Source organism: Astyanax mexicanus, chromosome 10, assembly GCF_023375975.1.
Source record: "Astyanax mexicanus isolate ESR-SI-001 chromosome 10, AstMex3_surface, whole genome shotgun sequence".
Lineage (NCBI taxonomy): Eukaryota > Metazoa > Chordata > Actinopteri > Characiformes > Acestrorhamphidae > Astyanax > Astyanax mexicanus.
Window position 1 is genome coordinate 8,730,869 of NC_064417.1, and position 26,754 is coordinate 8,757,622.

Genomic DNA, 26,754 nt, shown 5'->3' on the forward strand with positions numbered 1-26,754 from the left:
CGCAGCTTCAGGGAGACTTGGTTTGTCTGTATATTAAGTTTCTAAATTTAAATAAGAAGCTCTGTAGTTCTGTAGCTTGAGTAGCTAATGCTACTAGGTTAGCAAGTTAGCTAGCAAGTGGTTTGCTGTTCAGAGGCAAGTATATTGGACTGTAATGTGCTCGTTTGCCATATTAAAACAAGCTATGTGGGACAAACCTCTAGCTAAAATCACCCTGGCTTACCAGAACACTTAGGGTTCCTCAGTGTAGTGTTGTCGGGCAGCATTTGCTAGCCCTAACAATGTGTTTACTATGTGTAATGTCATCAAAGCGCCATGTTTAAGGTATAGTTACTGTTAGCCGTGCAGTAGAAGAACTAAATCTGAACTTACTTTATAGTTTTTTGGAGAACTTAAAATCAATTAAACTAGAGAAACAGAAGTAAAATGAGTAAAAATTGCTTTCAGATGAGTTGCGTGAGAATTCAAGTGACTATTAACAGCAATGATCTGACTGTGCTAACTGTAAAGTAAAAAATAAAAATAAAAATCTGGATACATGTGGACGGGCCTGAACAAATACCTTGTCTTTGGGGACTACTATTGGTAGTATAAAGCTCTTTAAATATTTGTTCAACATTTTAATGATATTTGTTTCCAAGAACAAGTTTCAGACCCAAAATCTTCTCAGTACTCTGGTAAACCAGTATCTCAGACATCAGGCAGTGTTTTCTTAGCTATTTGGAGTTTTAAACGTTTAGAAATGTGTGTTTAGAGCAGCAGACTTCACTGGTATTACATTTACCTTCAATTAAACTAAAAGTTAACCTGTATATTACACATTTTGGTCACAAAAACTATGACTATTGTCTAGTCTGAGAAAAAAAAAAACTGAAATATTGTTGAAATGAGTAAATAAATAATCAGTGTCATGATCATCATGAAACGTCTGATTTAACATCATGAAAGTATCTGTTTACTAGTCTGACTAAACTAAAACATGGGGATATGATGCTAGCATTAGCATTAGCTACCTTAGAAACTATTATATTCAATCTATGAGCCAAACAAAAAGAACCTCACCCTTATGTCACATGCCAATGATCGATTGACTCCATAATTGTATAATCCAAGAAAGAACCATATACTGTTAAATTACAGTCTGTTATAAAATAGGCACTGTATAATAGCAGTAACATGCTGACATGTACTGTAAAATTCTCACATAACACAGTTATTCTGCTTTTACATATATATATTGTAATAAGTATACAGTAGAATGCTTTTGAAAAAAACATTGTAAAATAACAGTAAACAGCTGGCATCTCTGCTTCCACTATTTTAGTGCTAATTCACACTGGAATTCTTTACAGTGCATCAATTAGTATGATGAGCACTGAACTCTAAATTATTCTAAGGGGTCTGCCTGGGCCCGGACTTCCCACACAATAAATTGTGCGATATCATGTGGCCATTAAGCCCTCTCTGACCACACATTACCCTACATACTAAACATAATCTTCATTAATAACTATATTCATCATTCCTCAGCAGTCTTTTACCCCCGTAAAACTAGGCTGTTTACCAAGAATTCCAACTCCCTTTATAAACACATTTATTTTGCATGGTTTGGTCTGTCAGTATTCATTAAAAAAAAACCTTTTTTTTTTCACTGACGTTTGGCTGATAAATGAGTTCTAATATCCTTGAGTAGTGCCCTTCAGAAGCTGCTGTTTGTTTTCTCCTCATATTTTCTCAGCACTTTGGCTGTTTAAACTCTCTAAGGCTGCCTCTTGCCCGCATCTGTCCGACCTCGTTTTTGTTTTCCCCGGCTCATGACAGATTCCGTCCTAGCGGCCGATCTGGGCTTAATTGCTCTTCTGGCTCCCGATGCTTCCTGGAGGCAGATTGCTTCAGCCTGATGAGGCTAACTTTCAGCAATACTTCACCATATAAATGGCTAACCGTGAACGGAGGCAGGGACTGGTTAGCACAAGTGCTTTTTCATCATAACATTAACTGGATCTCTGTGGATTTCACTGAATGTTAGTGACATTAGCAGATTTGTGGGAAGGTTTTTCTTAATATAAGAAATTAATAAAAGTCTAGGAAAACAAGGGGGCACTGTCAGACGTTTACACAGCAGGTAAAAGTGGCCTAAATCCGATAGTAATGCCCTTAGTAATCCTGATGCAGCATTGCAGAGTAGCATCACAGCACGCTTGGAGGACACCGCAGCAACTCGGTCCCGATACATCAGCTCACAGACGCCCTGTGCTGTGGACATCACCCTTGAGTACTTTTTTGTACTCAAAGGTACACTCTTCATAATGAAGGTACAATATTGGTCTTTACAGGGTCGGATTTGTTCCCTCTGAAGTACAAAGTAATTTCTAACAGCAATAAGTACAAATTTGTACCATTTACCAACCAGCAGGTACATTCAGTAATCTGTATCACTGTAATAATAAACAATATATATATATATTTTAATTGCACATTTTTTATTTGAAAGCCAGACAATTTTGTATCATCAAGTTTTTGAGCCATATTTAGTTGATGATAATGTTTATAATTTTTATAATCTTTACTGGCACAAAAACCATGGTTACAAAAAAGGACTTTCACTGAAAGGTACATTTTTGTACCTCAATATAAGGTACAGCCCCAGAGACAAGCTTTGTACTCTTTTAAGAACAAATCTGTACTTACTTTTCTTAGTGTGTAATAGTGGGAGTGCTTTAGATCGCTGGACCACTTGGCGCTTTTAGCCTTGCAACTTAACACCCTTACAAGGGTGTCCTGATTCTTGTTAGACTGGAGGGGTAGAGGAAAGAGGCAATATGAGAATCACTGGCGGCACAACAAAAAAAAAAACACAAATATATTTATTTATTGTCCTTAAAATAAAATAAAAATAATCACTATATTATTATAGTTCAATGTGAATTTTTCAATGTGAGTTCTTTTTTTTAATAATTGTAGAAGGCTCATGTTGCAGCCACATGGTTTTACTAACAATGAATTGGCCATAAATACATACATAATCATACATAAATAAACAAACAAATTACCAGGACTGTGGCTGAATAACATGTAATTTTTTAGGGAGCTCTTGCTGCAGTCTGAACTTATTCATAGCTTTTGAGATTGCCAGTCTGGCTGGGATTAAAGTAAAACTAAACGTGAAGCATTGCTCTGTCGCACATGTGTGCCACTTACACAGTGAGCATCCTTTCAACAGATGTCAGATCCGGCTCACATTAAAAGTACTGTGAGAAGGTTTTTGTATCTTTACTTTGTGTGCTTACTTTGTCACCTTGCAGCATCAGAATTATACTATTTCGAAGATCTGTAAAAAGCTCCCTAAAGCTTTGAAAACTTATATTATATTATATCATGAAATATTACATTATCTGGAGGGAGGTTCTTTAGAGAAACACAAGTGGGTCTTTTATGATATCAGTCAAATAACCTTTTGTGTGTTTTTTTTTTTTTTGGTCCTCTTTTTTAGCCTTGGTTCCTCCCAAGGTTTCTTTCTCTTGATCGTAGAGAGTTTTTCTTTACAATGTCGCCATTGTGCTTGGGCTTGGATCTAGCTCGCTGTAAAACTGGTTTGAGCACTGTATAAATCACTTTGAATTAAATTGCATTGATTTTTATTTTATTTTACTTTAGGTGAACACCAGAAAAAAGTATATAAAAAAGTAAAAATATATAAATTTCTGCTTCAAAGACTGGATGTGTCTGGATGTTCCACTTTTCTGTGTTTTTTTTTTTTTATGCTGCATTAATGCTAATGCCTGTAACCTGCTGATCCCTTCGCCCTTGGTTAGACCCTCTGAAGGATCTTACCAGTCGGAAACTCTAGAGGTTGCTTCACAGCAGCTCTCAGAATTCATAAAGAAATCACGTAAGATCTGCTCTCACAGTCTGAGGAGTTATGAAGGAGCCCATAGTGAGGGAAGCTTTCATTAGCCTGAGAGCTGCTGAGGCACAAGTCCCGCCAGACTAACTTATAAAACATCATACAGAACCATCTGCCCATACTGCCAATACGTCCACCGTGAATTTTCAAAGTGCAGGCAGATGTGAGCCAAAGCTTCTGTAGATGCTGCTGGTGTGATAAATAGCTAAATTCTATTGTCAGGAATTTGAATGTCAGTGCGTTTATCAGCTCTCACTTGGCAACTGTCATATTTTGCCAAAGAGAACAAGTTTTATGCCAAATCTTGCATGCGATGGTGATTAATTTGGCTCAATTGCATCTTTAGCTGTTAATGTTCTAACCAATATCAGTCCTAGTTTAAAAAAAAGAGATATGAAATGGACTTTGGGTTGTAGTAATTTCTGTTGAATAGCCCACCTCTGATTACCCCCAGGATTCCAAAATATACCAATTTTGCTAGTAATATGAGCATAGTGATATCCATGCAAATAAATGGCTATTTTGAAAACCATTAACAAGCTGAAAGTAGCTCCACACTTCATCGGTAGAATTGTATATGAATCATATTGCTAAAATACAGGGGTTGGACAATGAAACTGAAACACCTGGTTTTACATCACAATAATTTATTGTCTCGATGGACAGTTCTGGTGGAAACAGGAGAGTTGAGGTGCACATTGAATTCTGCCGTGATTTAAGCAGCCGTGGTTTTATGTTTTTTGGATACGATCCGGGTTAGCACCCGAACATCCCTTTTAGAAAGCTTCCTCTTACAGCGTCCACAGTTAATCCTGTTGGATGTGGTTGGTCCTTCTTGGTGGTATGCTGACATTACCCTGGATACCATGGCTCTTGATACATCACAAAGACTTGCTGTCTTGGTCACAGGTGCACCAGCAAGACGTGCACCAACAGTTTGTCCACTTTTGAACTCTGGTATGTCACCCATAATGTTGTGTGCATTGCAATATTTTGAGCAAAACTGTGCTCTTACCCTGCTAATTGAACCTTCACACTCTGCTCTCACTGGTTCAATATGCAATTAATGAATATTGGCCACCAGGCTGCTCTAGGTACTGTGCATCTATATAAGTTCTCAATGCCTTATTTTAAATGTTAAATGGGCCCCCAGAATGAAGCGTGGAGCTACTTTGAGCTTATAAATAGTGTAAAAATAGCGATTACTTTGCATAATTTGGTTCATGCTATGCCCCTATCACTAGCATTGTAAGCCTGTTGGGAGCATCGGCTAAAAACTCTGTATTTCAGAAAAGTTCGTACTTGTTATCATGTTTCACTACAACCCAAGCCCTTTTCACAGTGCATTTCTCCTTTAATGAAAAAAGAGTGAACCATAAAAGAATGTATCTTATTGCTGAGAGATAACGAGCTTTAACTGATGAGCTTGGGTGCCAAAAAAAAAAAAAAACTCTGCACAGTACTGTATATGTTATAGCCTGTGCTCTCAGTCCCTCAGTCTTTTAAATTGCATTTGCATGATTTGAATAGCAACTGTTTAAGCGAAATTTCGAAGCAGATTTGAGACCGGACTGGGTTAGTCAAGGCTGGTGGCAGCGTAAAGGAGGTGATTGTTTCATTATTTAGGTGAAAAGCGAGCGTAGAGAATGGTGTGAAATGACCGCCAATGTCAATTCATCATAACTACTGTATTTCCCCAGAGCCTGCAGCGAGCAGAGCCCACCACTTTCATGTTGTCATTCTTATACTTATATTATTTGCTCTTGCTCTCTAGCTTTTGCTCTGATTGCTTCTCTCCAACCAAAGTGAGGCAGTTTAAAACGAGTTTTTAATTTTAATTCTCTCTAAATAAATCTCCACATTTCTTTTTTGTAATTCTTTATTTTTCCAGTGTGTACTCCCAAGAATTTACATTCTTTTATCAATGATGCCTTAAAATATTGTGCAATAAAAATAAAATATATGTTTTCTGGGTAGTAGTTTATTCTGTTTGTGTTTCAATGAAATTTGGTGTTTCATTCTTTATGTCGATTGTTCATTTTGACATCTGCAGCCTAATAGCAAATGCAATTTTCTTCCGTTACATATATTTTATTGACTATATTTATCCATTCTTGCTCTCTAGCTTTGCTTTGATTTTGTCCAATTTCATCATTTAAAACATCATTTATCACAGTTGCGACGAGAAACATTTCAACTTCACTCCAACCAAAGTGAAGAAGTTTGAAATAAGTTTTTAATTATTTTCTCTCTAAAAAAAGCCCAAAAATGTACAATTTTCCTTTTGTTATCAATTCAGATATCACAATAATCACATTTTTTATGCCTTTAACATAAAAAAAAAAAATATATACAGAATAAGGAACTCTTAACACGGAGGATGCCTTAAATTATTGTACAATAATAAAAATAAAATATTTGTTTTCTGGGTAGTAGTTTATTCTGTTTGGGTTTCAAAGAAATTGGGTGTTTCATTCTACATGTAAATTGTTCATTTTGACATCTGCAGCCTAATAGCAAATGCAATTTTCTTCCGTTACATATATTTTATTGACTATATTCATCCATTCTTCCATTCCTGCTTCTAGCTTTGCTCTGATTCTGTCCAATTTCATCATTTATAACTATCACAGTTGTGACGAGAAACATTTCAACTTCACTCCAACCAAAGTGAGGCAGTTTGAAACGAGTTTTTAATTATTTTCTCTCTTTAATTTTTCCAAAGTACGAGTTTTAGGATGAGGCTTTCTGTGATAGCGGCGCGTCCCGCGGTTTAAGGGAAGTGCTTTGAAAGTGCCGCTACATTTACTGGCTTTTCAGTCGCACTGTAAACGCGTGATACGGGCCGCCTCGAGTTTTTTCTTTGATTCTGTGCGATACTTTAGTGAGCTGCGGCAATTTTCTCCTATCGGAACGCCGCAGCGCTCTCCCGAAGTGTCTGAGCGAGGGGTTATTTGCAGCTTTTCCAAAGCTTTTCCGAAACACAGCTACAGGATTGGTGCAACTGAAGAAAACATTTATTAATCAGCGTCTGTGTGTTATGATGAGGCCTAATTCACACCCTCTCAAAGGCTGACACCAGCTGCTGCTCCTTTACATCCACCGTAAAGAGACCTTGTAATTTGCATGAACCAATGTGATGATTAGCCTCGACTGCCTCAATCACATCCTAGCTAATGGCTTCGGGCGGCTGCAGACGCTTCCAAAAGTGGCGTCATTTCCCGCATTTCATCTTTCTTCAATTAGACCAACTGGTAGCACTCTGTTTTTTAAGGAGCACGTATCGGGAGGTGCATTAGGGTCTTATTGTTTGTTCAGAAAATTAAAAACTTTTTTTTAGACATTAAATGGATATTTACAGTAGGCCTACCTGTATCTGTACATATTTTAATTACACTGCAAATATGGGATTTATAGTAGATTAAGCAATGTAGCATATATGTAACGTTTTTTTTTTTTTTATGTTCTGATTGTGGGAAGAAAAATTCACAAAATGATTCTATGCATTCAAATCTATCGTAACTTGTTTTGAGTCAGTTTTATGTAGTTAATGTGTCCGTTGGCAGAGAGATTTGCATTTTGGTATTTTGTAATTTTTTTAATCTCAGTGTCTTCATGAGGTAGAGTCACCTGGAATAGTTTTCTCAGCATCTTGAAGGAGTTCCTGAAGGTGCTTCACACTGTAAAGCTCCAGCTCATCCCAATTAAATCACCTCAAATCATCTCGGTTGTGTTAAGGTCACTTTTTTTATGCCCATTAGTTGTTTTATGTATAAATATGTGTCCATTAATTGATTTGATGCCTTTAATGTCAATCTACTATATAAAAATAATTTAAATAAAGAAATAATAATAAAAAAAAAAACATTAAATGAGAAGGTGTGTCCAAACTTTGGACTGTACTGTATTTATAGTGTATTCAAAAATATCCAAAAGTATCTCCTATACTAGAAAAATGATGGAACTAGAAAAATGATTTTGTCATAATGTTTTGCACTTTTAATCTCTTTAGAATTCATTTATGAATGTGATAATGGAATACATCTTATTTGTACAGTATTAGAAATGTATAAAATGACTTGCCAATGAGATTGAAATTATTGTTGTGTCCCATGACTTTTGCCAAGTCCTTTGGAAGCAAAAGAGAGCACTGCACTGGCCTTCGAGACCAGTCAGTTGTCTGTTCACATGTACAGTTCTAACCAGACTCCACCACTATCATTCACGCTATCATAATTAATAATGGGGAATGCTATCACAAGATAACACCTCAAAACATATACAGGTGTAGGCATTCTCAAGCCACACCTGAGGTAACACTTCCTGGTCAGTTTACTTACGGGTGCCTCATGACATTTTTCACATGCTAGTGTAAAATACCATTAACAATAAAAAAAATATATATTTTTTTTACAAACTAGTAAAGACATACAGTTCTAATAAAGAAAAAAATATGTGATATTTCAAGCTTTAAAAAACTAATAAAGGCAATATTAGTGCCTATTATATAGAAGATTTGTGTTTTATTGAACAAAGAATCCAACTTCTACGTCATAAATGTAAATATTATGATTTAATTGATAACCTTTCCAGGCACAGTATATTATTACATTATATTACTTAAAGTTATTATTTATTTATTTATTTATTTATTTTTTCGCATTGTGTGTCATATGCAGATATGTGACTATTTTTTGCTAAGCCAACAAAAGCCATGAATAAGCTTCAGCATATATTCAGTTCTTAATGCAATAAGCTATATTGATATAATAATAGTTGATACAGTATTTTTTAATTCATTCTAATAATGGGAAAATAATTTTCTTGTTATTTTTTTTGCAGACACATTGAAAACTGGTCAGGGCTGCAGACTCTACGTGATGTGGACATGGAGCTCTACACTGGACTCCAAAGACTGTGAGTAGCAAAGTTGCTTATTAAAGGTTGCTAATTGCTAATCGCTAATCTTTCCCTCGTCCTGCACTCAGATGTCACAAGCCCCTACGGTTAGGTTCCCACGGCCATCGTTCCCCCAGGTCCCACTGCTTGATAAAGCCTCCGAGGACAGAACATTTATGGTGGCAGATCTGCAGGTTAGCATTAGCGATGACACACTAGCTGTCCTGCTGGTCAGTTGGGCATTCTCTTTTCCCAGTAGCCGATTTTGTAGCACGGTCTTAATTCCTTTCAAGCCGAGTGCAAACAAAAGAGCCTCCCCAAGGCCTGCTTTGCACTGATCAAATAACGGCACTGCAGCGGCCAGGAAATTTAATTATGTCCCCCATCACCCCTCCGTCTGGCCGAGCGCTAAGCTACGGCTTCTTCCTTCTGCCTGCTGTGGAGATGCTATCCTTTCTCTCTCTTTCTCGCCCAAAAACATCTAAAAAACCCTTGCCAGAGAAGTCATCCTTAACTAACACACACTCTCATATATGCGCAGTTTGATCCACAAACTTCGTTAGCTAATTGTTGGAGGCTTGATGCTGTCGTAGCAGCTGATTAGCATGTTTCTAATTGGCTGCTCACATTAAAGTTCTGTCTTGTTCTGTCTGTGTTGCGGGAACTGTTATAACTGTTACTAATAATTTAATAAATCATTTGAATGAGTGGATTATTGATCCCTGTTGCAATCCGTCAGCCACCAACAACATTTTTGCAATCTGCTATCTGTTTTTTTTAGTTAAAAACAGGAAATGCTAGGTTAATGTTGCTAACATTGCTAACATAAACTGGACAGACTGCCTCCTGTCTCCATAATCTCCATAAACACCCCACAATAAAACAAAAATGGCTGTAAACCCATCTCTCAAATCATGATATTTCATCCAGATCTTCATAACATGTGATGTCATGTCCAGTGATGACAGTACTTAATTAGTAACTAAGAAACGCATTACTCTAATCTAATATTTTTTTTCAGTAAAGAGTAATGTAATGACTTACTATTTCCAAGCAAGTAATGAGATTAAAGTTACTTATTTACGTCGCTGTGCATTATTTTTTTAGTAATTGTCCTTAGTAAAAGATATTGTAGTGTCCAGCTGGAAGTGTTGAAAGGATGGACGAGAAAGATGTTCACAGTCGTTGTTTTATTGCTGGAACTGTCAGCCGCAACCACCCCAACAATAACAACAGGCTAGCAATCTAACAAGCTAACAGGCTAAAGCTAACATTGTGCTAAACACACACACACACACACAGCGAGCCCTCCGCTCTTTCCACCTCACACACACACACACACACAGACAGCAAGCTTCCCTCTCTCCACTTCAGACCATAGACTGTATATACCTAACACACTCACACACTCAGACCCCACACTACACACAAATTTGATGATATACAACATCAAATTTGAAGAAACGTTTGAATTTTTTAAACAAGTCCAAAAATGGGAGCAAAGCTTACAGTAAAGTGAGTTTTAGCAAAACTGTTATGTTGAGGTGGCAGTAATCTAAAAAGTAACTTAAAAGTAACTTAGTGACTGTATTTAAGAGAGTTAAGAGAACAACAAAGTTGAGTCAACTGAAAAACCTAATATTAAGATTGCCTGACTGATGGGGGAAAAAAACATAATCATGTAACATAAAAATGTACTGACTTTGTTGCTTCAATATAAAGCTAATTTACTAAATATGCATTCTTAGTTTGTTAGTCAACAACCTCTTTAGTTATGTCTAAAGGCATCTTATTTTTGGGGGGATTTATTTATTTATTTATTTATTCATATTAGTTTCAATAAACAAACAAAAAAATAGCCAGTGTTACACACCACTCCCATTAGCCTATGATTACAGAAGATAACTTAATCAGAAATGTGTTTTCATGTAGTGCAATTTCTCAGCCCATGAGTGGCCCTACAGTCTAACTGCAGCACATTAAATATAAGGCAGTTTCGTGTTCAGATCACAGCAAGCGCTCGAAGCTTCATTGTCAAAAGCCTCCCAGTCTGAGAATGAAATGTGTTAGGAGGAAGTTAAACCTGCAGGTGGGAATAAACACATTTTTATTCAGTCTGACTGAGCAGAGTGAGTATGTACAGACTTTGTTGCTTCAATATAAAGCTAGATTGCTGTAATTGCGTTCTTAGATTGTAAGTCAAACAACCCCTTCGGTTCAGTGTAAAAGCATCTCTGTTTTTGGGATTTGAGTCGTGATCAGTAGACAAACAAACGAACAATTAAGGCGATGTTGCACATCACTCCCGTTGTCTGCTCATCCCCAGCCTGTCGCAAAGCGGAATACGCCAATCTAATCACTCCCTCGCACGACAGTAATGAAAAGAGCTGCGCGTGCTCTGCGCAAATAAACATCTCGCAGATGCCAATGATAAAAATGTATTCAATATACATAATTGATTCCAGATGCCAGTGAGAATAACCCTGGGGGGGCTGAGATGTGGGTTCTTCAGGCCTATACTGGCTGTAATGATGCTTCAGGAAGACAAGAGATGGGCTGAAAGAGAAAACAGAAGATTGGCTGACTTCTTCCTACTTTCGCTTTAACCCCCAAACTCAACATGAGCTGCTCCCCTGCTCTCTCAGCCTCTCTCCTCTGCTCAGACCTATGATTTACCTTAAATGAGCCTTTAAATCAGCAGCTAATCAGAGCTCCATCCAAAGCATCTGACGTTAGCATGACCCAATCGTCCCTCTCCACAGGTGGGTGGTCACAGCCTGAGTATCCGTCACGGTTTCCATAGATACCCTCACAGCTTAGTCTTTTTCCAGCTATTTACATAACTCCTCGTTTTTTCTCCCGAGCTCACACCACGCTCTCGAATGCTAACGCTAAGGCTTGAGCTTTCTGTTCTACACGTGTTCGGCTCCTCTACAAATGTTACTGTAATATTTACATTCCTCCTGTCCTCTCTTTCAGAACCATCATGAACTGCAATCTACGGTGGATTCAACCTCGAGCCTTCGCTCAGAACCCAAACCTACGCTACATGTGAGTGCAGTGTGCAGTAGCTCACGTGCTGCTGAGCGCAGCGCTTCTCCTGAAACACATACAGAAATATTATTTATGACAGTATAGAGCTTTTAAATATAAAAGTGGATTGCGACATGAATAGATACATTAGCCCCTTAAAACACCTTGGCTGCGTCCAGAAACTTTTGCTACTCCTCCTCTCCTACTCCTCCTTTCCTACTCCTCCTCTCCTACCCCGGAAGAAGAAGGTAGAGAAATCGAGGAGAGGAGGAGGAGGAATGGAGGGAAGGAGCTGTAATTGGGGAAATGGGACAGCTGATCCCTTTTAAATAGGATGTTGACTACCAATGAACTGAGCCAATCACAACCCTCACTTTCAGCACATGTTTCAGAACATTACTATCACACACAGCTAAAAAAATCAGTTATTCCAATAAAATCCTGTTTACTCCCAGACGCATTCTTGGTCGCATATCCGGCCAGTCAAGCAGGAAGCCCTGTCTGACCTCAGCCTTATGAGGGTTTCAGTTTCCTCATCAGTCTCTAAGTAAATAAATAAATAAATAGATAAATTAAAATTATATATATGTATATATATATATATATATATATATATATATGTATATATATATATATATATTATAAATAATATATGTATGTATATGTATAACATGTTACAAATAGGGTCATTAGTATAGTCTTACTGAACATACAGCTTATCTAAACTATAAATTATAACCTAAATACCTAATTATTTAATACATTTATGACGTATATTTGTGCGTAGCCTTCTCCATTTCTATGTGCTTTGTGGGCGTGGATGCAGTGATGTCATTAAAAATTCTTCAAAGTCTTTCAGAGTAGGATGCTTTTATGTACCCTCCGTTGGAAGCCTCCTACAGGAGGATTTTAAGCGGCTTCTTTCATCTCCTACGGTATTCGGACAGACGGTTTTTCCTGTATATAGGCTACAGGTGTAGGTGGTACAAAAACCTGAGGGCTTTGAACTCTCCTACAGGACACTTGGAGAAGCTGCCTGTTTTCATTAACAGTAAATCATTAACAGGAATCAACTCAAATTTTGAAATTAGAGGACATGAACTGTTTGATTTGTACTCAGGAAAATATTGATTTTAAAATGAAGTTCAGGAAAGAGACACATTGATGATTTTATTCATTATATATTAAATATATGTTGTATTACAATTACAATTATGCTTTTCAATAATGTTTATTATCAAACATGAGAGCTTTTTATGAAATGCTTAAATAGAAATCCTCAAGATTTAAGGATATAATGTCAGGCAGACAATTGACACAAATCCTGGCCTGGTAATGGGATAACTCAACTTATTTGTAAATTACCTCATTCAATTTGGTACACATATAAGTGGCAAGAAATGTGTGTGTATGTGAATCCTTTGTGACATGGACATGGATTTCTGCGTAAATTTGTCATACAAAAAGGAATCTAATTTTCATCCAAGTAAGTCAAGGGTGTTGACAAACATAGTGTGCCTAAAATTATAACAACACAAAAAGGTTTATGATCAATCATGTCTTCATTGAGAACAACCATAAAAACCTCATGGTAATAGTGGAAAAAATATATATGTTAACCCTTGTGTTATGATGTTCTGGCCCTGTTCTGTGTCTCTCCTGCCTTGGTTTCCCTTGCCATGTGCTCCCCAGCACATGGTCCAATGTTTAAGTCTTGTCTACTCCCATGTGTCCACCTTCAGTGTAACTCCAACCCCTTTGTTCCTGTTCCCTCCATGTGTATTTAAGCCCATTTGTTTCAGTGTTCATTGTTTTTTTTTTTTATGTACGTCTTTACGTCAGTCATGGTTGCCTGGTTTCTCGTTTCAGTCTAGTTTTCTTTTTCATAGTTTATTTCCTGTCTGTTTATTTTTCTGGTTATGTGTTTATTTGGTTTTCTTTGGTTATATTAAAAAAAAAAGAAATCTTGCACTTACATCCGCCTCCTCAACTTCCTGCTGCAATCCGTGACACCTCCAAATAGCTAATTATATTCAAGTGTTAGCATACCTGGAGTCTTGCTAGTTTAGAGGTGTGAACTAGAGCTAATTTGACTGATAAAAAACACTCTAACTTTTTGAATTATGCATGAGCAGAGGATCAACAGTCAAAAAATGTTGATTAAGATAAGAGTTATAAAGTGATTTCAAAGACTTTAGAAATTCACCAGCCTACAGTAAGGCATGAAATCTATAAATGGAGATAATCATTTGGGACTATTGTGGCTACTCTTCCAAAATGACCCCAAAAGTACAACAGACTTTTTAGTGAGGTAAAGACACAACCCTGAGCAACAGATAAGGATTTGACGGTGTCATTGGTACAGGTTATCATCTGCCATAAAACCTTGAACAAGCAGGGTGTCTAGGAAAGGACACCACAAAGAAAGCATCTGCTCACTATAAGAACATAAAAAATCACATTGATACTTCACTATAGTACTGGAACAATGTTTTCTGAATAGATGACACCAGGATTTAACTATTGCTGCACTACATCTGGCATAGAAAATGCACTGCACATTGTTGGGTCTGATTTGGTGCATTATGGGTTGGCCAGCTTACATTTACATTTACATTTAAGGTATTTAGCAGATTCCTTTATCCAGAGCGACTTACAATAGTGCTTCGATGCTACTTCAAATATCCAAAGCTAGTTTGTAAACTAGGATCAAGAGATACACAGAGCTTGATCATGTTTAGAAGGAACCCTAGGAACCTTTTTTTTGGATTAGTTTAGGAACTCTTTGAAAAGATGTGTCTTCAGTCGACGTTTGAGTGACTCTGCTGTTCTGACAACCAGTGGAAGTGGAACCAGTGGAACCAGTTGAAGTTCATTCCACCACCTTGGTGCTAGCACAGAGAAGAGTCTGGAGCTTACAATCGTTGAGGAAAAGAGTGTATCAACATTATGTACAAGATGATGTGAGAGTTTTGGTACATTGACTGCAATGACATAGAAGTTGGGTAATGCAACAAGACAATGACCCAAAACACAGGAAAAATGAACTACAACTTCTCCCGAAAGAAGTGTAGGTCTGGTTCACAGCTTTATATAGGGAGGGTCAACCTGCTGTTAATTTCAAGGGTTCATTTACTTTTTCCACTACCACTTTGATTGTTGAATGAGTGTGTTCACTAAAGACTTGCACAATACGAATTTATTTGTTTTTATTTTAAGCATATTATATTTGTCCATATTCTTGACTTGATGAAGATCAGATCACATTTTATTACACATTTATACAGAAAACCATGAAATTCCAAAGTTTTTACACACTGTTTCTTACCTCTATACTTTAGTTATAGACAATACACAGGGTACAAAAAATAGTTGCACCCAGAAGGATATGACAGATCACATTATAAAGGCTACCAGCACCAATAAATACATTTTTCCATAAGATAAATTGACTGGTATAGGCAACTCCTGGTTAGATTATTTGAGCTTCACACAGAGAATAAGTAGTGTGTAATGCATGCAATTCCAGCTTCTAATGGTGCCCTGCAATAATCCATTCAATGCAACATACACATTTTCAAGCATTTTGAGGTATGAATGAGGCAGTGTTGATAGTATGTCCAATAGCTTCCCACACATTTTCAAAGTGGCTGACTATGGCATGATATCTGTGTCCTCAATGCACGTTTTTGAGATGGCAGCAGTATGCGGATAAGCATTGTCTTGTTGGAAAGATCCAGAAAAAAAAAAAAAAAAAAAAAATATATATATATATATATATATATATATATATATATATATATATATATATATATATATATATATATATATATATATATACTGGTTGCAGGACCGCATTAACATAATGACAGGCTGTCAAAGTTCCAGTAATGAAGATCGTAGGTTATTAAATATTGCCCATATCAATTAAAATGTGTTTTTTATTATTTATTGTTCCTGGTAACTTTTATCTTCCTTCCAAATAGAATTATACAGCTCTGGAAAAATATAAGAGACCACTTAAAAATGATGATTTTCTTTGATTTTACCAAATTGAAATCCTCTGCAATATAATCAAGAGAAAGATGGAGGATCACAAGCCATCAAACCAAGCCGAACTGCTTGAATCTTTGTACCAGGAGTAAAAGCATAAAGATATCCAAAAGCAGTGTGTAAGACTGGTGGAGGAGAACATGCCAAGATGCATGAAAACTGTGATTAAAAACCAGGATTATTCCACCAAATATTGATTTCTGAACTCCTAAACCTTTATGAATATGAACTTGTTTTCTTTGTATTATTTGAGGTCTGAAAGCTCTGCAATGTTTTTTTGTTATTTCAGCCATTTCTCATTTTCTGCAAATACATGCTCTAAATGAAAATATTTTTATTTGGAATTTGGGAGAAATGTTCTCCATAGTTTATTGAATAAAACAACCATGTTCATTTTACTCAAACATTTACCTATAAATAGCAAAATCAAAGAAACTTTCAGAAACTGAAGTGGTCTCTTAACTTTTTACAGATCACACTTCTGGGAATGGTGTTGTGCTTTTTTCAGAAAGTATATACCATATTTTTCTGACTATAAGGCACAATTAAAATCCTTTAATTTTCCCAAAAATTGACAGGTTACATTATAATCCGGTGCGCCTTATGTATGAATTCTACCAGTCAGGTATTAAGGTGCAGTAAAGCCACTCACAGTTTTTAGCCGCTAACCACAGAACTAGCCCTGTATATTAGACTGTAGTTTGCGTGTTTGCTGTGTTAAAACGAGCTATATAGAACCAACTGCTGATAGTGCTGATAGTGCCCTGGGTGACTAGAACACTTCCTCATTCTAAAGCTATCGGGCGAAATTTATGTCCCGCTAGCCCTGCGGTTAGCAGCTAATGCTAATGCTGCTGCACCCAGCCTTAGTGCTGGAGAAACTTCACTGAAAACTCAACCTTAGACAAAATATTATGAATCTAAACTTACTGTAAATAAATGGAAGGCTTTACTCACCCAAACAAATGTTTTTCAGGAGAGAAATTAAACTAAATTAACATCCAGTGCTCATTTGAGTTAGAAAGAAATTCACCTAATGTATAAAAATAGACCAGAAAACAGATGTTTATTAATAGTGCGCCTTATAGTCTGAAAAGTATGGTAGGTAACTGCTAAATTTAACAGAATTGCATATGATTAAAGTGCTTTGGACCAGAGTTCCCTACTATCTAATTACATAGCGGACCTGGTAAATAGCTTAATATACATGTTATACAATCACACAAACATCAGTATCTAATAAATGCATATTCAACACAAAATACAGTACAATCACACAATACTAAACACTCACTTGGTTTCATCAGTCTAGATCAGGGGTGTCCAAACTTTTTTTGTTGCGGGCGAGAAGGAGAAATATATTTGAAGTCACGGGCCACACTCAGTAATAAAATAAATAATGAAATATACCACTTAAAATAATACTTTTTTCCTGATTATTTCATTTACACACCATTTTACTTGACTTATCTTTATCTTTGACAGTGTTGTGTAAACTAAGATTTTTCAAATTGATGTTTAATTTAATGATGTCTCTTAATATTAAACTCCTTAATTACGGCAACTTTTTGGCCCGTTTTTCTGCGCTAGAAATGCACACTCTCTTCGCTTTTAGATTCTTTGCCCCGTTTTTCTGCGCTAAAAATGCGTACCCTCTCCGCTTTTAGACTCTTTGGCCCGTTTTTCTGCGCTAGAAATGCGCACTCTCTCCGCTTTTAGACTCTTTGGCCCATTTTTCTGCGCTAGAAATGTGCACTCTCTCCGCTTTTAGACTCTTTGGCCCGTTTTCCTGCGCTAAAAATGCGCACTTTCTCCGCTTTTAGACTCTTTGGCCCGTTTTTCTGTGCTAAAAATATGCACTCTCTCCACTTTTAGACTCTTTGGCCCATTTTTCAGCCCTAGAAATGCGCACCCTCTCTGCTTTTAGACTCTTTGGCCTGTTTTTCTGCGCTAGAAATGTGCACCCTCGCCACTTTTAGACTCTTTGGCCTGTTTTTCTGCGCTAGAAATCTGCACTCACTCTGCTTTTCACTCTTTGGCCCATTTCTGACACCTAGCGTTCAAACTTTGAATCTCACATTATAAAAACCTGCTTAACAGCGGGCCAACTTTCATTCTATTTCTAAAATACCTCGCGGGCCGCTCCAAAAAAGGAAACGGGCCGCAAATGGCCTGCGGGCCGTAGTCTGGACACCCCTGGTCTAGATGATGACGATGCACAGGTTCTATACTGACTAAGGGCATCTTTAAGAACTGTATGTTCAATCCGAAAACCATTTGGAAAGGTGATTGTAGATCTTGATGGTTCTTGTGTTGGAGCAACTAGACAACAGATCTTATTTTAAGTAGGTCATGTTTACACAATGGGGGCGATGCTTTTCTTCCCCAATCCACAATTTTACCGGATAATCTCTGTCTGTACTGTACCCCCTGTTCACCCTGTATCAGAGAGACTCGCTCCAGCTCTATCCAGGAGATGTCCCTGCATGCATAATTGATAATTAACAAGTTCTCTGCAGTGCTTTTTCAGCTGCAGTATTCCTCTCGCTCTGCACTCGCACACAAATAAACCTGAGCACAGAGATCTGTCTGCAGAGCTGAAGAGCCCAGTGAGAGTAGAACTGCTCTAACTGCTGGACTTTCTGTCTGTAAATGTGTCTTTTTACCTGTCCATCTGTCTGTCTCTTAGACTGTCCTTCTCTCTGGTCTGCCGATTTATTTGTCAGTCATTCTTTCTACCAGCCGGTCTGTCTGCACTCAAAAAAAGGTCTATTTCTCTGCTTGCAAAAGTGTTTTAAGTAGCTTTAGCTTTTATATAAGGACAATATGCTATGAACGCGAGGTAACCGCATGGCCTCCATCCACATGGCTGGGCACGTGCTTGTAAACGTGGGCACGTGTGGAAAGCTGTGCACCTCAGTCCAGCACAGTTTTGCAGCGCAGATATTTTCAGTTACAGCTGAATTCACGCTTTTAATACCAGAAAAAGCTCTCATTTTCCTTTTAAAAAGCCATTTAAATGCCTGTGTTTTTGAGAGCTCGGTGCTAACTCAGCTCTTGATTGGTCCGGACGCGAGACAGCATGTGGGTGAGGGCGGGGCCGGTGATGTCATGGGGCCTGCATTGTTTAATATTGCAATAGAAATCTTCGAAAAAAGAACATTTGCAACGTAACATTTTTCCAATATCATGCAACCCTAGTGCCCCAAATTGCCATCGCTGTGTAGTCTTACCCTACACTTTTGATTGTAACCTATACTATACTGTATAGCAAATTATTACTTCTGCTGCTGAAAATTGTATTAATTTGGGTAAATGTCACAGTGACCATTTATGCGCTAATGTAATATGATTATTAGGCTTTATTAAAATAGTAAAAATAAAACTAATATGGTTATTAGACAACTAACATTCCCAAAAAGCCCAATGATGCACACCTTTCTCTTGTTTATAGTTCTGGTTTTACTGTAGCAATTTGGAGTAATGGGAAGTCAAACTTAGGAAAAGTGTCCATTCATTTTTGCAAAAAACAGAATTCGTAGTGCTATAAAACCAGTAAATCAAACAGTTATCAAAGAACGTCATTAATTCTGTGAAGAACCCTTTCCATACTATTAATGGAATGAGCATCAAGTGATATTACTGTAGCTTTTTGGAGTTAGTGAATGCCAAAACTAAGAAAAAGGAAGGATGGCAGGATTTGTAAATATAATTCTTCTATGGCATGGCCAAGGCATTATGTGGTGGGCCAGGAAAAAAAAAATCTGTTTTGCAAAATGAATTGTAATGGGATGAAATGCTACAGACTAGTAGCTCTCTAGCCCAGAGGGTTGTTGAACCCAATTGCAGTACAGATGAAAACAAGAAAAAAGGAAAAAGCAAATAAGTAAACACAAACCCGAGTTGCCAGGGCTGTGGTCCAGTACACTATCGCTGCCCCGGCTAGTGAATTGGGACACGACCGGGGAAAAAAAAAAAAAAACGCTTTTATTAGGAGATAGGGATGAAGCCCAAGAACAGGTGGAAAAACAAAAACAGGTGGAAACTAAAGTCATGCCGAGCATGACAGAGAGACAGGGGGGGATGTATACAAAAGCTCACCAGAGAAACATCATTCATTACAGTTCAAACACCCTCACAGGCCAGATGTTTCATTCATGCTTGTGGGCCACATCTGGCTCGTGGGCCGCCAATTGCCGAACCCTGCTCTATGGCATATGCCCATAAAAATGGCACTATTATTTTTAGGAATATACAGTAGTTTTCTCAGAATTCCTCTGCTGCCTCTCAGTCTATGAATCCTGGACACCTGAAATTCAAGGCCAGCGTTAGCTTACCATTGGTCTCTGACCCTTGATGTTTGGTGGTTAGTCTCGCTTGACCCAACAGTGTCAACTCGCACTGCAGCTCAAACTGCCAAAGCCTGCTGCTTTAGATTCGCTCCGGTGTGTTTCCTCCACTGCTCTTTATTCTGCCCGTCTCCAAAGGCCTCTGTTGTCAGAAGCGAATAAACAGAGGTTATTTGAGGCAGAGCGGGGTGAGCGGAGTGGGCTGAAATGAGACCAGGCAGAGTGGAGAGAGAAAGAGAGAGAGAGAGAGAGAGAGAGAGAGAGGGAGGGAGAGAAAGAAAGAGCGAGAGATGATTTCTTTAATGAAGGCTGAAACGGGCGAGCGTGACAGGTCTGTTATTTCCCTATTTCCCTCCGAGTCGCGGTGGAACGCTGATGAGTCGCTCTCTGTCACCTCCTCACCATCCTGCCCAATTTCAGCTGTCCATCAGGGCCCGAAAATGCACTCTCCGCTTTCAGTCGGCCGACACTCCGAGGTGCATGCAGATGCTTGTGAAGCAGAGGCATCAGGGGCATGTGTGTGTCCTGTTTGTGTGTGTGTGTGTGTGTGTGTGTATAATGTAACTGTCACCATGTACGTATGTCAGCATCACACTGCGAGCGGTGATAAGCACTGCGCCTACCAGCACACCCGGTTCTGTGTTTATAAGCCACGCTGAGAGCATTCAGGGTAGAATCCAGAATAGTCCTGATATTCTTCACTGTCTGTCTGATATTAGACTAAAGTGTATAGGTGACTATAGCTATAGCTGAATAATTCATAGTGGATACTAAATAATTCAAAGGATGTGCTGAATAAGGAATGTGTAGATACTGAATAATATATACTATGTGTTGAATAATTCACAGTAGATTCTGAATAATGTATAGTAGTTGAATTGAATAATTGGGTAACACTTTATAATAACTTTCCTTAATATATGTTTAACTAATGATCAGTAGATGTGAACAAAGCAGTAGTTCATCAGAATCTGAATATTAACAAATGCTCACACGACACTTATTTATCAGCATGAATATTTACTTAAAAAATGTTTGCAAATCATTAGCTCATCAGAATTTAAACATTAATAAATCGCTAGTAAGTGTGAATTTTAAACCAGGAAAATGTTTAACAATAGCAGTTCACGTTGCCAATGTGTTCATTAGAATTTACAAATGTGATAGCAACTTTTTAGTTTCCTAAAATGTGAAAAATAACAGTTATTAATCATTAGTTAATGGTATATTAAAGAAAGTTATTATAAAGTGTTACCAGTAACTGAATTATTAATTATATATGTAGTAAGAAACTGAACGACCCATAGTAGCTACTGAATCAATGATAAGACAAATGTAATGATTTATAGGTGCTACAAAAAAAAAACAAAAAGTTACTGTATAATCCATATATTCGTTGAGTAAATTTTTGTAGATACTGAATAATTCATATAGTACTATAGTATCATATTCTAGATTAGGTAGATAATGAATAACTCATAATACATATTGAACAATTAATAGTATGGAATAATCACTAAATCACTAAATATTTAGAATTCTGTAGTAATTTATCCATAAAGCTTTATAATTAAATTCATAGAGAACAATAATTTGAACTGAATAATGATATGATATGCAGCATCCAAAGAATAAGGTATTACCCAAAGAAGGTGCTGGATAATGTTTAGTAGCTGCTAAATGAATTATATTAACATTAAATAACTCATACAAGTTACTAAATAATAATCCATAGTAGATACTAAATAATTCAAAGCAAATACTGGATAATAAATACCCTTGCTCATTGCTATCTTACACCCCTCCAACAATCGATTTTCACACCTTCCACCTGTTTGGTTTAATATATCTAACTTGATGGGTGTTGTTGTCTTAAAATGATGTGTGTTCAGATAAATTTCTAGGGTATTGCTATCTTGGCAACAAAAAACAAAGGCACGCCACTGACTGAATACTATCTACACAGATATCAACAGTCAAGATCACAGTCATTGCTATCTTGGCAGTGATTTGTGAACAGCAATTTCCCAATTCCGCAACATGCATATATTCTTGCTTGTTATGCACACATCAACACACAGCAGTGCACAAACCCATAGCGTGTGGCTGATGGCAGCTATGTGAACTTTTACAACAACAATACACAGAATAAACAAGTGTGAACGAGCAGGTCAGTTTCCTCTGCTGAGAAGTGTTGAACATAAGCAGGTAACTGCACTGTTAAAATAGCAATCTGCCAAAGGGAATGGCAAGTGACACACTGATTGGTTTATTTCACAATACGCTCAAAACACATTCATGATTAATTAAGATAATTACTACTTTTGCCTTTGTGCATTTTGAACCACACAAGGCTTATTTTTCTTGTTGTTATAATAGTGAATACACTTGGCTCACCAACAGATATTGGAATATTTGCAGCAAATGCTTTATAACTATACATATTTCATAATTTACAGTAATTATATATACAGAGGTTGGGCAATTAAACTTAAACACCTGTCATTTTAGTATGGGAGGTTTAATGGCGTAATTGAAGCAGCCTGGTGGCCAATCTTCATTAATTGCACATTGCACCAGTAAGAGCAGAGTGTGAAGGTTCAATTAGCAGAGTAAGAGCACAGTTTTGCTCAAAATATTGCAATGCACACAACATTATGGGTGACATACCAGAGTTCAAAAGAGGACAAATTGTTGGTGCACGTCTTGCTGGCGCATCTGTGACCAAGACAGCAAGTCTTTGTGATGCATCATGAGCCACAGTATCCAGGGTAATGTCAGCATACCACCAAGAAGGACAGACCACAGAACTACATCCAACAGGATTAACTGTGGACGCTGTAAGAGGAAGCTGTCTAAAAGGGATGTTTGGGTGGTAACCCGCAATAGATCCAAAAAACATAAAACTACGGCTGCCCAAATCACGGCAGAATTCAATCTGCACGTCAAATCTCCTGTTTCCACCAGAACTGTCCGTCACCACAATAAATTATTTTGGTCTAAAACCAGGTGTTTCATTTTCTTTGTCCAACCCCTGTACATTAACAGTATACCCCGACATCCTGAGTCTTTTTCAGAAATAATAAGCTTAGTGTAGGTAGTGTTTGAGACAGTATGTGGTTCACAATGTGATCCTAAAGGCTGATGTCGAACCACAATGGACCTTCTTTTTTATGCGCTCTCCATTCCAACATCTTACAGTGTTTGCTGGCTTTTGTGCTCCCACTACACTGACTTTTATAAGCCGTAAAATCCCAGAGTTTTCCAGACGGGCCATTCAGCACAAAGTCAAGTGAGCAAGACCCCCGGAACAAAGCGGCCATGTTCTGAACCATTTCCTGTGCTTTATGTCCCGAAGGTTCAGGCTGAGCAGGCCATCCATCAGACCCTCCTGCAGCTAATGTAATGGCCCTGGGGGTCTGGCCTATGGATACAGATGAGCTGCTCTGTCCAGATCAATATGAACTGTAGCCTCCTGCCCAGACAGTCTGATCCTGCACTGCCCAAACCATCAGACTGCTTACATGACAATAAGGGCAACTGGAAATTCTATTTGCCTTTTTTCTGCTTTAGAGCCAACATGTGATCACTGAGGCATGCTGTGATTTTATATGACTTATTTCTGATGTGAAGAAAGATTATATATTTAGAAATTATATACATGCAATTTCTTCCTCTTTTGTTTTCCTCTTTAATGAGAGCTAATCAATTTTTAATTAATGTAAATACAGGGGTTGGACAATGAAACTGAAACACCTGGTTTTAGACCACAATAATTTATTGTCTCGATGGACAGTTCTGGTGGAAACAAGAGAGTTGAGGTGCACATTGAATTCTGCCGTGATTTGAGCAGCCGTGGTTTTATGTTTTTTTGGATACAATCCAGGTTAGCACCCGAACATCTCTTTCAGACAGCTTCCTCTTGCGTCCACAGTTAATCCTGTTGGATGTGGTTGGTCCTTCTTGGTGGTATGCTGACATTATCCTGGATACTGTGGCTCTTGATACATCACAAAGACTTGCTGTCTTGGTCACAGATGCTCCAGCAAGACGTGCACCAACAATTTGTCCTCTTTTGAACTCTGGTATGTCACTCATAATGTTGTGCGCATTGCAATATTTTGAGCAGAACTGTGCTCTTACCCTGCTAATTGAACCTTCACACTCTGCTCTTACTGGTGCAATAATGTGCAATTAATGATGATTGGCCACCAGGTTGCTCCAATTTAGCCATGAAACCTCCCACACTAAAATGACAGGTGTTTCAGTTTCATTGTTCACCTGCGTTGACAATTCACTGCCAAGATATCAATGAATGTCTGACTATTGCCGTTTGTCTAGGTTGATTTCAATCATTGGTGCATCTGTGTTTTTCCCTGCCATGATAGCAATAGGCAGAGATTTATCTGAACACACATAAGACCACCACGCCCATCAGTATAGATATATTCACAAGCAATAAGGCTAAGGAATCTAGGGGTTAAGTGAAACTAGTATTTGTGCAGAAAGAAGACTCAAAATAAAACAAGACAAAACTGAGTTAAAGCAATGTTGAGAAGTGATAATGCATTTGATGCCCATTGTACCCAGAATAAACAAAGTCCTGTTGGAAAAAATAAAGTTCTAAGTCTACTTACAAATAGCTCCAGTAGCAGACGTGGCATTTTCCCCTCTGATTTACTTTCATCATCGATTTGCTCCAGTTTACCTGTGTGAACTCCGCGCCTGGAAATGCTCCAGCCCGGATCTCGTACAGTGAACAGGAGACGGCCTGACATTTAAACGCTTCCTGTTTGCCGTTTGCTTCAAATTTGCTGTCAAAATAATCAATAACAAATGCGACAGTGAAGTCAACAGCATCTTGAATGCCAACTATGTTTGTGATGATAAGCCTACGGCCTTCAGAAGACTGCCCACTGAGATAACACTGCACTATTCAGTACCCTCTGAAAACAGCATTCCACAAGATCTCTGATTAAAATCCAGTATAAATCTGCAGAGTGTGAAGTTTAAACTGCTTGAAATTAATAATTGTGGGGTGATTTTGATTCAGTATAAATCTGCAGTTTGTGTAGTTTAAAGTGTCTGACAGCAATAATTACTGATTGATTATAATCCAGTATGAATCTACAGTGTGTGAAGTGTTTGCAGTCAGTCTGTAATTGTTTGGTGGTGGTTTTAATCCAGTATGTGTTTGCAGTGTTTGTAGTTTTAACTTTCTAACAGTAATGATTGCTGTGTGATTATAATCCAGTATGAATCTGCAGTGTGTGTAGTTTTAACTGTCTGAAACTAATGGTTGTGGAGTGATTTTAATCCAGTATGAAACTGTATTTACTTTCAAATGTTTTAAATGTCTGACAGTAATATTTGGGGAGTGTGTGTAAGCCAGTATGAATTTGCAGTGTGTGTAGTTTTAAGTATTTTAGTCTGACAGTAATGATTGTGTTGTGGATTTGATTCAGTATGAATCCATATTATATGTTGTTTAAACTGTCTGACAGTAATGATTTTGCAGTGATTTTAATTCAGTATGAATCTACAGTGTGAAGTTTGTTATATAGACTGACACTATTATTTTGGAGTGATTTTATAATCCAATATAAACCAGTACATTGTGTAGGTTTTACAGTCTGGCAGTAATGGTTGGGGAGTGTGTGCAATCCAGTATGAATCTACAGTGTGTGTAGTGTTTGCACTCAGTCAGTAATTATTGTGTGGTGGTTTTAGTCCAGTATGAATCTGCAGTGTGTGTATTTTTAACTGTTTTAAACTAATGGTTGTGGAGTGATTTTAATCCAGTATGAAACTATATTTACTTAGTTTTAAATGTCAGACAGTAATAGTTGGGGAGTGCATGTAAGCCAGTATGAATCTCCAGTGTGTGTAGTTTTAACTGTCTGAATCTAATGGTTGTGGAGTTATTTTAATCCAGTATGAAACTGTATTTACTTAGTTTTAAATGTCTGACAGTAATAGTTGGGGAGTGCGTGTAAGCCAGTATGAATTTGCAGTGTGTGTAGTTTTATAAGTCTGACAGCAATGGTTGTGTTGTGGTTTTGATCCAGTATGAATCCATAATATATGTAGTTTATATTGTCTGAAAATAATGATTTTGCAGTGATTTTAATCCAGCATGAATCTCCAGTGTGTATAGTGTTTGCAGTCAGTCAGTAATTATTGTGTGGTGATTTTAATCCAGTATGAATCTACAGTGTGTAGTTTGTTATATACACTCACTAATTATTTTGGAATGAATTTAATCCAGTATGAATCAGTAGATTGTGTAGTTTTGACTGTCTGGCAGAAATGGTTAGGGAGCTTGTGTAATCCAGTATGAATCTGCAGTGTATGCAGTTTTAACTATGTAGATTGCATAGTTGTAACTGTCTGAAACTGTTGTAGAGTATGATTATATGATATCTGCATTTATTTAGTTTTAAATGTCTGACAGTAATAGTTGGGGAGTGTGTGTAATCCAGTATGGATTTGCAGTTGGATGATGTGCATTTG

General features: G+C 37.5%; 1 protein-coding gene across 4 annotated transcripts in view; it reads left to right on the plus strand.

Annotated features, from left to right (window-relative positions):
- The window catches only part of ntrk3a (neurotrophic tyrosine kinase, receptor, type 3a), a 438,952-nt gene that overhangs the window by 94,621 nt on the left and 317,577 nt on the right, over window positions 1-26,754 (plus strand). For all 4 annotated transcript variants that reach the window (XM_049483984.1, XM_049483986.1, XM_049483985.1 and 1 more), the window contains exons 2-3: window positions 8,750-8,824; window positions 11,786-11,857. In XM_049483984.1, the coding sequence (XP_049339941.1) occupies window positions 8,750-8,824; window positions 11,786-11,857 (147 nt within the window). The remainder of the gene's footprint in view (window positions 1-8,749; window positions 8,825-11,785; window positions 11,858-26,754) is intronic.